Here is a 13229-nt window from a genome sequence, read left to right as displayed (position 1 = left end):
GCATCTATCCATCTTGTAGTTATGAGGGGTTTATGTGTTTGAGGAGTAAAGAACCCTGTGTGTGTGAGTGTGCTGAAAGAGAGATACTTTGTGTGCAGGTCGTGAGAAATCCAATCACCTGCCACACTAGACAGAACACCAACAGGCTGTATCACATTCAGTAATCACACCTCCCATTAACCATCTATCCACTACCAGAGGCAAACGGGCAGCTACTATGACAGATCTGTTTACATGTTAATAGAATCTGACATTGCCTTCAGGAGGGACCATTTGTAGACAGGCATCGCTGTTTTGTTTCTCCATAATGGCTGGTTTTGATTGGTAATTGAGAAAATGCCAGAAGTCAATTGGCTATGCTCAGACTCCACCCACACATTAAACCAATCATATGATTAAGACTTATCATACACCGTATAGACTGATAGTGATGAATGCAGCCCTTCAGGTCAGTGTATCCTGTATAATCTCTGATAACACTGAAGGAGAATGAGACATACGTTATATTGTGAATGAACGCCTTGCTGTATCATGTGCCCAGTGCTTTATATGGTCTCCATGTTATTGGAAGCTGGCAGGGCTCAAGAGGACACAGTGAATTAATTGCTAGATTGAAGCTGAAATACACCCCATCAGTATGGCTTTAAGCTTCGTCATCATATAGGACTGACTGGAGAATATTATCTAGAAGAATCACTGCTCATGTTCAACCAGCCTCCACAGGTCAGTAAGGAACCAAGGAAGGAAAGTCTATATTCCTTATACATTTTCATTATATAAAATGAAAATACTTCAAAACTCAAGTAGGGGAGTATACAGATGTACTATATACTGATACTTCAATATATAAGTATACAATATATGTGCATAATCTTTTACAATTATGTTAGTGTCATCATTCGACAAAAGAAACAAGCTTTTGCTCTAAATCTAGGTGGGGAAAAACAGACTCTAGGAACACAATTAAAGTTCCAAAAACATTTACTGGATTGTTCTTCTTTTTACAAAAAACTGAACACTCTTCAGCTCAGAGACATTAAACAATACGAAAAACAATGTTCTCATAACATAAACTGGAACAACGTCCGGGATAATACAAATAAAAAAAAGGGACAAATCCTCTGCATCACATCTTCCTCTTCTGGGTGCTGATGTATAACACTAAGGAAGGAAATAGGAAATAATTAGTACAGACAAGAAAGGTGAAAACTTAAAATGGCATGTAGATACAAAACCAGATAATATTGTGCCAGATATCGCGCCGACTTCCGTAACTACCAACAGGGTGAAGCGCAAGGCTAAACTTCTCTGCTGTTGTCAGTACCCATGAAGATACTCATGAAGTACCCATGAAGATCTTGTATCATGCTCATCTTGCAATATCTACGGTACATCCTGCTGTCTGTGGCAACGTCATATATCGGAAAATCTCAGTTCATTACATTTCATATCTGCCGTGTTCATGTGCTAGTCGGAACTAGGAAACTGACATTTCCGACTTGTTAACTGGTTGAAGTTATACACATGCCGCGTTCAACCAGTGAGCAAGTCGGAAATGTCACTTTCATAGTTCCGACTAGCATGTGAAAAGGGCAATCATCAAAAATAAGTAATTACTAAAATAAATGGGAAGGAGTAATATACCAGTCTCCATAGCTATTCAATATCATGTTGACTTCTACACAAGTGCCACCAAGTAGTTAGAAAAAGCAAGTGTCTGGTTCTGGAGCTCTTACCATTGTTTCCTCTCAGGAAGGCGTCACCATACTTGTTCTTCAGCTGGCCATTGACATACTCCTCTGTCTGCTCCACTGCAATGTTCATATAGCCATCCAGACAGGCTAGGACACCTATAGAAAAGGCACAAACTAATGTCAATGGCACAGACAGGCACAGTCTATGGGCAATGCATCTTTAAACATCAGATCAGGCATATAAGTCAAATGCATTCTGTGTGGAGTAAGGATAGCACCAATAGTACTGTAACACAAACAAACATTTGCTGCTACTCTTATCGATCCTGATGCCTAGTCACTTTACCACCTTCATGCACATATCTACCTCAAACCTCTGCATTGTTCTGGTACTCCCTGCATAGTGTTATTCTTGTATGATTTAATTCTGCATTGTTGGGAAGGGCTCCTAAGCAAGAGTTTAACAGTAAAGTCTACACCAATTGTATTTGGCGCATGTGACAAATAAAATGCAGTTCTTGGTTAACAGGCAGTCTAGAAATATCACATACTGGCCAACTAGGTGATGACTTATAGAAGGTGCAGTGTTACCTCTGTAATCCACTCCAGAGTTGAGCTTGACCACAACTGGTCTGCCAATGATCTGCTTCAGAAAGTCACTGGGGGTCTGCTTTCTGAGACTCATGATTCTGTCTGGAAGAGGAACAATAACTATGTATCATTTTGTATGATTCGAAATGCATAGGAAACGTTGCATCAGATCTGTATCCTACTAACATGGAGAAGATGCTAAATAGCTGTATTAGCAGGATGCATATTATGAAAAATGCATACTTGCCAATGTAGGAGGCTAACTAGCTTGCTAATGAACAGGTAGCTAGCTAGTTAGCTTATCAGCAAAACACAGAAATGACTGCGCTAGCTGGGCTAATGTGGCTAACAGGCCTAGCTATTAGTTAGCCTGCTGAAAAGCCACATTGAATCAGTCTTCATGGACAAAATGGTATATTCTAGTAGCATAACATTTCACGGTACTGAAAATAGAATTACGTATCGAATCGTTACTCAGCTATGTTAGGCATCTACCCACCTGTACTTCACGTTCGTAGCTAGAATAATTTATGTTGTGTTTTGTCTGTGAAAACAGCAGCCAATCAGCTACTTTTACCGAGCTCTGGTGTACGGTATCCAATAAAGGACAAATATCTATCTTCAAAACCACGTTTTGGATTTCTCAGTCTTCTTGAGGGTATCATATTTAAAATATTTTTTGAAAACTCTCATAAAGCAATTATATGAATAGGTGGATATTTTATTGTATGAGTGAGATAATGTAAGCTTTTATTAATTTGCATGCATTAAAACAGTCTACTAGACCTTCTGTCTAATCTGCATATCAGAATAGATTATTTCAAAATACAGGCTTATAGTTTTTTTTACTGTCATTTGAACCACTTCATGGAGACAGCACTATTATGTAGATATATTATATATAGTTTAAATACCTGTATTTCCATTGCATTACCTTGTAATGCTATGCCCCGTGATAATGACCATCTGACATGCAGGGCATTATGCTTTCATTGCCACTTATAGCCACTTCATTAAAAATGCATGAGCATAGTAGCTGCAACCACTAACCACTATTTGATTCATACACATCCATTTTATCTCACCATCACCAATAGAATAATGCTCATCATAGGATGGTGCAATACACTCAGAATTGCTCTATTGGAAGTGGAGGATTCCCATTCTGTTGATAATGTTTTCAGATCCCTGTAATTTTTCTCCTGTATAAGGTACATTATCACTCACCAAGATAATGTATGTCATCTGATAACCCAGAGATGCTGGGGTGTGAGTCGTGACCCAAAAACCACACAGGTTTGGAGGTATATGAGAAATGAGTTTGTGAGAAGAAGAAGAAGGATGGGGTGTATATGGTGGAGAAAGGAGGAGGAGAGAGCATTGGGCTGTGTGTGTGTGTGTGTGTGTGTGTGTGTGTGTGTGTGTGTGTGTGTGTGTGTGTGTGTGTGTGTGTGTGTGTGTGTGTGTGTGTGTGTGTGTGTGTGTGTGTGTATATTGGGAGAGAGGCAGAGAAAAATGTACAGATGAGGACAGAGCATGGACCGTATGTGTGTGTGTGTGCGTGTGTGTGTACTGGGAGAGAGGCAGAGGAGAGAACATGGGCTGTGTGTATGCGTGTGTGTATTCGGAGAGAGGCAGAGGAGAGAAAATTGACTGTGTGTGTGTGTGTGTGTGTGTGTGTGTGTGTGTGTGTGTGTGTGTGTGTGTGTGTGTGTGTGTGTGTGTGTGTGTGTGTGTGTGTATTCGGAGAGAGGCAGAGGAGAGAGCATGGGCTGTGTGTGTGTGTATTGGGAGAGAAGCAGAGGAGAGAGCATGGGCTGTGTGTGTGTGTGTGTGTGTGTGTGTGTGTGTGTGTGTGTGTGTGTGTGTGTGTGTGTGTGTGTGTGTGTGTGTATTCGGAGAGAGGCAGAGGAGAGAGCATGGGCTGTGTGTGTGTGTATTGGGAGAGAGGCAGAGGAGAGAGCATGGGCTGTGTGTGTGTGTGTGTGTGTGTGTGTGTGTGTGTGTGTGTGTGTGTGTGTGTGTGTGTGTGTGTGTGTGTGTGTGTGTGTGTGTGTGTGTGTGTGTGTGTGTGTGTGTGTGTGTGTATTCGGAGAGAGGCAGAGGAGAGAGCATGGGCTGTGTGTGTGTGTGTGTGTATTCGGAGAGAGGCAGAGGAGAGAGCATGGGCTGTGTGTGTGTGTGTGTGTGTGTATATTCGGAGAGAGGCAGAGGAGAGAGCATGGGCTGTGTGTGTTTGGAGGGAGGGAGGAAGAGAGAAGAATGAAGCAGTGAGAGGAGGAATCATAAAGTACATGTAGCTTGGTCTAGACAGGTTTCTTGTTAGCGGGGCATGGCTAGCCCTGCGGAGGCTAGAGGTTAATTTGGTATCTGCTGCTGTGTTAAACTGAGGTCAGTGCTACAAGTCCTTAAATCATAAACAAGAGTAGTTAAGAGTCTTGTATACACCTAGGCACAGGTTAATGAATATTCAATTAGCTGGTTTTTTTCTTCCCCCTGTTACCGTCTTGAGAAATCGGGCACTAGTGTGTAAATAGGATTTTGCCAGGGAAAGACCAAAGACAATAACGTCTACATTCATTATAGAGATGTACAGTAGAGAGCACCTTTAATTTGAATTGATATTTATGAATGTTAGGTTATGTTGTGTTATGTTATGGCTCCTGTGTGGCTCAGTTGGTAGCGCATGGCGCTTGCAACTCCAGGGTTGTGGGTTTGATTCCCACAGGGGACCAGTATGTAAATGTATGCATTCACTACTGTAAGTTGTTTTGGACGTAAAACTCAAATGTACTGTTGTTTCCCTCTCATTGTATTGGCACGCACATTCTTAACTATAATGGCTTGGAGCCATGAATTCAGCTTGTTAAGTCATACTGAATTGAAATACATGGTCAACGGCCATGTAGAAACACACGGGTCACGTCGTCTTCTCCATCATCATTGTATCTTGGTGGGGGATTTTCTAATATCACCTCCGGTGTGAACCCAACCTGACCGTGTACGCCCCTCTGCCTTTGTGCGGAAAATCATACCCTTAGAATGACATGTCAGAGAGGTATCATCAGAAAAGGCATCCAAGCTATATATATTTTAGCTATGTATTCATTCCAACTCTGTGCAGAATTCATACAGAAGGGAATGCTATCTGCTGAAAGGAAGAAGCCAAGACAGATTCACATTCATTACAGTGACTTGCCGTGACCCAAGCTCCCTCCACATTGTGTATCAGAAGCTTAACCGATCACACTGACCATTACAGGGGGATATTGAAAGTTGAAAATGGCAACCTCTAATATAATAACTATGTGCTGTGGCCAGATGTGGCTTCTCTTTGCTCTGTCTGACCAGCCTAGTATCTATAACAACAGAGGTCGGCTCAAATGGACAGCCAACAAGAGAAACAGTCGATTCTCAGACAAATCCCTCCCTCTCAACCTAGAGACCCCTAACCCCTAGAGGAAGGGCCACGAAATGGAAAGATTATGGCGGTGAGAGATGCTGTTGTTGCTTAGGGGTTGGAGGGATAGAGACAGAGGGGGGAGGTAAGGAGAGGTTGAAGGTGAGAGGAGGTGGGAAGAGGTGGGGGGCGGCCCTCCATCCTTCCATCCCTCTAGTGTCCGCAGGCAGGAGGGCGGAGGAAAGGAGGGGGGTTGGGTGCAGAGCGTCTAGACAGAGTTGACCCTCCAAGGCCAGGTTTTCTCTCCAGGTCAGGCTGGATATGGAGGGGGATAATGGAAAACCTCAAGGGAGTTTTCAACTGAAAAACAGATTGCCTGCTGGCGTGGTCTTGTTCTATCCCAATACTAATCCCTTACTGTATAGAGGTAATCGCTTGGAAGTGATGGGCAACGGTCCCCCTTGATCAGAAAAGGACCATGGAAACCACAGCTGCCACCTTCACTATATTCCCAGATACCTGGATGTCTTTAGTCTGGTGCTGGGATGGTGTGATGTTATGAAGGCCAGTTCCATTCACTGGTGGTGCTCTTATGATTTCATCCAAGGTTTGCCTGTCTCTCCACACTAGGAGATATAACAATAACTGTCATCCACCAAGGCTACTGTGGTGGACAGGTCACTGCTTCAGTTCAGATGCAGCACTTTTGATATAAAAATACATTGCCAAGTGTAAACAGGTGGATAAAAGATGAAAGTATTCCTAGAATGCATTTACAAGCCCCTGCCAGATATACAATACTAGATTTACCTGCAGAAACACAATGTGCATAATATGCATACTTCAATGCTTTTGTAGTTTATTCCTCCTTATTATTTCCAGTCCAATGACACATCCGACTGACTTCCTCTTAATGAGTCAGCGGTGAGCGTTGACGGTGGTGCACTGGCCCCCAAGGTCCTCGGTGAGCCGGGCACGGTTCAAGGCAGGGGAGGTGGAGTGTAGGCACTCCCTGTAATTTGGGAGGAACTCCACCGAGACATTCTGAGAGAGAGAGAGAGAGAGAGAGAGAGAGAGAGAGAGAGAGAGAGAGAGAGAGAGAGAGAGAGAGAGAGAGAGAGAGAGAGAGAGATGAAAGCCCCTTCTCTTTTTCCACAGCCACCAAGCTCCAACCGCCGACAGCCAACCGGCTAACAGAACCCAGCCTGCCTGGTTGGTATCCCCCAGGGGTTAGTGCTTGGACCAGCTCAAATCAGCCTAGCCCTGGAGGCATGTTCTCTCCCTCAGGAGCAGTGGGACCACAGACAGCCAGACAGTCAGTCAGTCTTCCCGCACCCTCCACTGCATAGCAGCCCAGGAGCGGGCCAGCCAACACGAGGCTGGATCCCTTGGGATCCCCGTCTTAGTGGGAGAGTGCTTGCTGGAGCTTTACTCCGAGTCTGATTCAGTCTGACGCCCTCCCATGTTTCTTATTTAACTCTGGCTATGACGTTGATCTCTCCATTTGTGGCATCTTCTGAAGTGGTGGGAAGTAAATGAAAGCTGGTGCTGTAGTTCTGTACCAAATCAAGTGTTATTACAACACAAAGTCAATCACTATGATAAAGAACGATGGTGCTGCCTTATCTTTTAGTAATAATACTATGCTTCCAAGGACAATAATTGACACCAAGGGTTCCCCTACTTTACTTTTTTTTTTAAAGATAACAATCAAGCAACAATTATGTTCATCATCCACAGTATATTTAAGATCTCATATAGAAAACAACAGTATGAGATTTACAGTATCAATCAAATTAATTTATAAAACCCTATTTCCATCAGCAGATGTCCCAAAGTACACAGAAACCCAGCCTAAAACCACAAAGAGCGAGCAATGCAGATGTAGAAGCACAGTGGCTAGGAAAAACTCCCTATCATCACATGATCAGGTTGCCCATTTGACTAGAATGTGAGCTACCCACATGACGCTAGTCGCCAGACATGCAGCCGAGGTGTTGAAGACAGAGAGTGGTTGTGCTTTTGTCAGACCATCGCTAGACGGAGGGATGGTGAATGGATTGATGGTGCTTATACAAGGAGCCACTCCATCGGCAGGCCATAAATATGCATCGTGACATTTGGAACAAAGCCTTCTCGTCCTGCCTTCATTATGAGCCCCTCTGCCTAGCAGCATCCCGTAACATATCGCCATACTGTCACACCTTGTGTTTCATTGCCTATCTCTCTGTTCATCACCCTGGCTGAGTTACCACGAGATGTTGGCAGATGATATGAAGATGGTGGAGTTGCCCAATGCTCTGTGAATGAATGGACAATAGGGAGCAGCAATTTCGATATTGACAGAGAATAAATTATTTGGGAGGTTGTACACTGTGTTTTGTTGTTTTTCTCTCGATGTGGTGACGACATGCGATGCAAACACTCTCGTTACTGATTCTGAATTTACCTAAGAGTTGCATTTCGGGATCAAAAGATGCTCTGTTCATGTCAGAGTATGTATTTGCTGTTGGTTTACTGTATAGTTCATGGGATCAACACAGTGTAGTCAGATAGGAACCTGAGTTAACAGCTCCCTACACCGACAGTATAGCATTTAGAACACTGGCTGGCCTTTTCCTCCAAACACCTCATCGCTTTAGAAATGAATAAATATCCAAGACAGGCAGCCAGGAGCTGTTCCTTTCAAATCCCACACATCTCTCTTTCTTTTTCTCTCTCTCACACTTGTTCTTGTTCTCTCTGTCTCGCCCCCTCCTCTCTCTTTCTTTCTTTCTCTCTAGCTCTTTCTTTCTCCTCCCCTCTCTCATCCTCCTCTCTTTCTCTCTCAATCTCGCTCTCCTCTTTCTCCCCTTTTCTTTCTCCATCTTATCTCTCTCCCACTCTCTTTTTCTTACTCTTACTCTCTCGGTTGCCATTTGACCAGGAGTGCTTCCTGCCACAGAGGACCTGTGACTCAACAGACAGTACAGCAACATTCTCCACTCACCCTCATGAATATGCACAGAATTAAAAACAGGAGCACAGACTATGTGGTACTGTGAAGGTTCCGGTTTGATTCTCAAGTCGCCATATCGACCAAAAAAAGAAGAGAGATTGTAGGGAAATATCTCGACGGCGTGGGGGGAAATGTTTAACACTAATTTCTTTATCCCTTTCTCAGGAGTACCATGTTACAAGAGAAGTCCTCGCGGCGGGCCAGCGGGCCCCGATAAATTTCAGCTGTCAGCTGGCAAGTGCCCAAGACACCGAGACGTTCTTTTCAGAACGTGCCAATCTCACAGAAGAGCTAGGACTTTAGAACCCCGCCCTGAGTGCCAATGCTTCACCGTGATGGGGGGGGGGGGGCATTTCACACAAACCCCTCTGATGACCCAATGCTCCCGACCCGGCGGTTAACCATCGACTGAGTGCGTGTCACCCAGAGAGGAACCTGGGAGGAGAGACATACGACAGTGTCAGCTGGTCTTCTGCTCAGGACCGCCGTGTGAGAATGGATTTGAAAATGAGACAGGATTTATGATGTCGCTCATCAGAATGAGAGTTAAGAATTCTTCTAGTCTTCACATAGATAAATGGCCAGGTGGCTGGAGCTGCTGAGTGGGAGAGAATATGGTGTTTGTGTGAAGATGCAACAGCACTCTCTCTAAATAGAACACTTGGTTTTTGTTCACTCTATTTGAAGGTAGGGGGGTGAGTGCACAACCACTTGTTTCTCAGAATGAGTCATGAATGGATCGGTCATTTGCCAAGCACACACACACTGAGTGTAAAAAACTTTAGGAACACCTGCTCTTTCCATGACATAGACTGACCAGGTGAATCCAGGTGAAAGCTATGATCCCTTATTGATGTCACTTGTTAAATCCACTTCAATCAGTGTTAAAAAAAAATCAACAAGTGTGCTGGCTATTTTGCTTAATTTAAGCAATTTTAAATGGTTTATACTTTTACTTTTGATACTTAAGAACATTTGAGCAATTCCATTTACTTTTGATACTTAAGTATATTTAAAACAAAATACTTTTAGACTTTTACTCAAGCAATGTTTTACTGGGTGACTCACTTTTACTTGATTCATTTTCTATTAAGGTATCTTTACTTTTACTCAAGTATGACAATTGAGTACTTTTACCACCACTGCCTGTACTGTATGAGCACGCACACACACTTGTACAAGAATGCGCGCGCACACACACAATACTTGCATGAACATATAATGCACACACGCACAAACAAATGCACACACACACACACTATGCCTCAGGTCTTCCTTCTGAATGCAATATACCAGATGAATATCAAATTTATGTTGCAGTATTTAATCAAATAAAGCTAACCAAAAGACGCCGATTCCTCCTCGTCCATTTCACAACATTACTTTCCCATAATCCTTCACTTTGTCTGCCTCTGAAATGGCATCCTATTCATTATATAGTGCACTGCTTTTGGTCAAAGGTAGTGCACCATATAGGGAACAGGGTGCCATTTTGGACACACCCTTTGCCTTTTACAGTGTAATTTAACTAGCCCTGACAGCCAGCCACCACACTGTCATTTTGACAAAGGCAGTCACCAACACTACCTATTTAAATGGTTCACGTTACCACATGACAATTGGCATGATCGTATAATAACGGATGTGTGCCAATGCCAAGTAGAGCTGGCTGGTAATGAGGCTCTAGCTTGGCCGCTTTTAATATTTGAATGTGTTTTCATTACAACAGCATGGAGCAGATAGCCTTTCTGACGTCCAGGCAATTGTCTGCAAATGAATGAGATTACATGACAAGCAGTGAATGACAGAGAGAGCAGCTACCCAGGCAGCAAGCGGCTGCCAAGTGCCAACCCCCGCCAGTTATCTGATGGTAGCCTAGCAACAGATCCCTGACCTGGCTTTGACCTCCACCCGATAAGGTCAACACCTGAAGACAACGCCATTGGACGACTGGCTGGGGAGGTGGGAGGAGCCTGGGAGGAGTGTAGGTGGGCTGAGACAAAGGAACCACAGAGAGAACAAACGCAGACTCCCTGTGAGTGAGAGTGATCACGCTCCTCACAGACAAAACATGTCGGTGGCACATCTCGCCTGCACTACCAGTGTTTTGTTACCCGAGTGTGTGTTATTTATCTTTGCCAGTGGAAGGTCAACATGAAAATACTAATAGTAAAATGTAAATATGAGTTAGAGCGCTTTCACACCACGATCCAGCTAATTAGTATTTGTTTTCTTTCATGCACTGCTATTTATATTTCATTTACAGTCACTGGTTACACTTAAATCATTTTTACGGTTCTAATTCACAGGTCTCCAGTTTCACACAGGTCACATGTTTTTCCTAAATATATTTTTATTCAGAAGAAGAAAAAAACTTGAAATGCTGGCAATATTTTGTATTTGTGGAAATAAATAGTGGGGGTCATAATAAGAGGGATGTTCTGGATAAGGAATTAATGGAGCGCAACCCACGCACGCACACACTCAGTCAGTCAGTTCAACAGCAGCGGCACGGAAGTTAATCCAAATTGCGATAGTGGCAATATCCTATTAGGAGCATGGCAATAAAATCAAGCTGGGACTGGGAACACAGAGTTATCAGGACATGTTCAGCGCGCTCCATTTACACAATGAACTGGCAGTAATCAGGGGCCTCTCTTCCCCTGACAGACAGTAGGTACACACACACACACACACACAACGAGACACATATCATACACTCAGACAACAGCATACAGATAAACACCAGTGTAGCACATTGTACGACACACACACACACTGCATCCAACATTATCAGTGTAACGTTATACAAAGATACAGGATATCATACAAGGATACACACACAATGAAAGAACCTACATTAAAATCATCCCACGGGTGTAACCGTAGTGGGCCATACAGTACAGTACAGTATACATGTTAAGTAACCTTCTAGGGATGACCCTTCAACTAGGCAGGACTGCCCTAGAGGCAAAAATAACTCTGAGTTGAAGGACCCACACTTGCCCAGCCCCCCCCCCCCTTGGGGCCTTAGCAAGACCTCTCCCCCAGTTCTCCAGGGGCAACCTAGACTCCTCCTCTGTGTGTGTGTGTGTGTGTCTGCAGTATGGTGACTGTCTCCCTACTACAGGGGAAGTGCTGAAGGTCATAGGGCAGGAAATAGGCCACCTGCCTCTGTCACACAGTCGCAGAGAGAGAGAAAGTGTGCCTGTGTGTGGTTTTGGAGGAGTGAGCAAAGCTACAGTATTAGACTGAACCAAAGCACGGTGGGTGGAGTGTTATGTAAGGCTCTGTCCCAAATGGCACCCTATTCCCTATATAGAGCACTACTTTTGACCAGGGCCCATAGTGTTCTGGTCAAATGTTGTGCATTTTGTAAAGAAATTAGTTGCCATTTGGGATATGTCCTAAGTCATGTCCTCTCTCCTGTCCTGTGATATTTGGTCAGGGGAGGATAAGGCGAGGCGACAACGGCCCATCTCTACGCCCAAATGTCCCCACCGGGGGTGAGAGCTCGGAAGGCCAGAGGGCAAGAGAGGGAGCGAGGACCACCTGCTTCTGTCAAACTGTCAGGCCAGCTAGCGAAGGGTGTGTGTGTGTGTGTGTGTGTGTGTGTGTGTGTGTGTGTGTGTGTGTGTCCAGAGTCAGGCCAGGTGAAGGGAAGGGGGGGCAGAAGAGAGCAAGAGGGGAGGGCAGCATGTGTGTGTGTCTGTGTGTGTATATGAAGGACAATGTGTGTGTGGGGGTTGGTTTTACTATCCTTGTGGGGACCAGAAGTCCTCACAAGGATAGTAAAACAAGGAAAAAGTGGGGATTTTTTTTAGGTTGAGATGTTAGGTTTAGGGTTACAATGAGGTTTAGATTAGTTGTATGGAGTATTTGAGGTGTATAGAGTAGTTGGGGTGAGCAGGAGGGGAGCGGTGTATGGAGTAGTTGGGGTGTATGGTGTATGGAGTAGTTGAGGTGTATGGTGTATGGAGTAGTTGGGGAGTATGGTGTATGGAGTAGTTGGGGAGTATGGTGTATGGAGTAGTTAGGGTGTGTGGAGTAGGTTGGGTGTATGGAGTAGTTGGAGTGTATGAAGTAGTTGGAGTGTATGGAGTAGTTGGAGTGTATGGAGTAGTTGGGGTATATAGAGTAGTTGGGGTGTATAAAGTAGTTGGGGTGTATAAAGTAGTTGGGGTGTATAGAGTAGTTGAGATGTATGGAGTAGTTGAGGTGTATGGCGTAGTTGAGGTGTATGGAGTAGTTGAGGTGTATGGCGTAGTTGAGGTGTATGGAGTAGTTGAGATGTATGGAGTAGTTGAGGTGTATGGAGTAGTTGAGGTGTATGGAGTAGTAGTTGGGGTGAGCAGGAGGGGAGGGGTGTGTGAGCTACCAGCTCTCACAATCTCACGCCAGAATTAGACGTTCATCCATGTTTCTCAAACCAAAAATGTGGAAGTTGTTCAAACAAATGTAAGTTTAGGCAATAACTCCAAATGGTTAAGGTAAGGGTTATGGTTTGGTATAGGCTTAAAACAAAAATGACAAAAACAACTTTCTA

The 13229-nt window shown here is 44.0% G+C and overlaps 1 protein-coding gene across 2 annotated transcripts; it reads right to left on the bottom strand.

Annotated features, from left to right (window-relative positions):
• Window positions 1-963: 963 nt before the first annotated feature.
• Window positions 964-2899, bottom strand: LOC124012745 (U6 snRNA-associated Sm-like protein LSm6). Of its 2 annotated transcripts, none has more exons than XM_046326674.1 (4): window positions 2785-2899; window positions 2286-2387; window positions 1737-1850; window positions 964-1161 (listed from the first exon to the last, which is right to left on the bottom strand). In XM_046326674.1, exons 2-4 carry the CDS (start codon window positions 2377-2379, stop codon window positions 1127-1129), a joined length of 243 nt encoding a protein of 80 aa, XP_046182630.1. In that variant the 5' UTR covers window positions 2380-2387; window positions 2785-2899; the 3' UTR covers window positions 964-1126. The 2 variants fall into 2 exon arrangements, with proteins under 2 accessions (XP_046182630.1, XP_046182631.1); XM_046326675.1 differs by lacking the exon at window positions 2785-2899 and adding an exon at window positions 2533-2677.
• Between the last annotated feature and the right edge of the window lie 10330 nt (window positions 2900-13229).

The sequence above is a fragment of the Oncorhynchus gorbuscha genome, linkage group LG24 (assembly GCF_021184085.1).
Source record: "Oncorhynchus gorbuscha isolate QuinsamMale2020 ecotype Even-year linkage group LG24, OgorEven_v1.0, whole genome shotgun sequence".
NCBI classification, from domain to species: Eukaryota; Metazoa; Chordata; class Actinopteri; order Salmoniformes; family Salmonidae; genus Oncorhynchus; species Oncorhynchus gorbuscha.
This window is presented reverse-complemented; position numbering and strand designations above follow the sequence as displayed.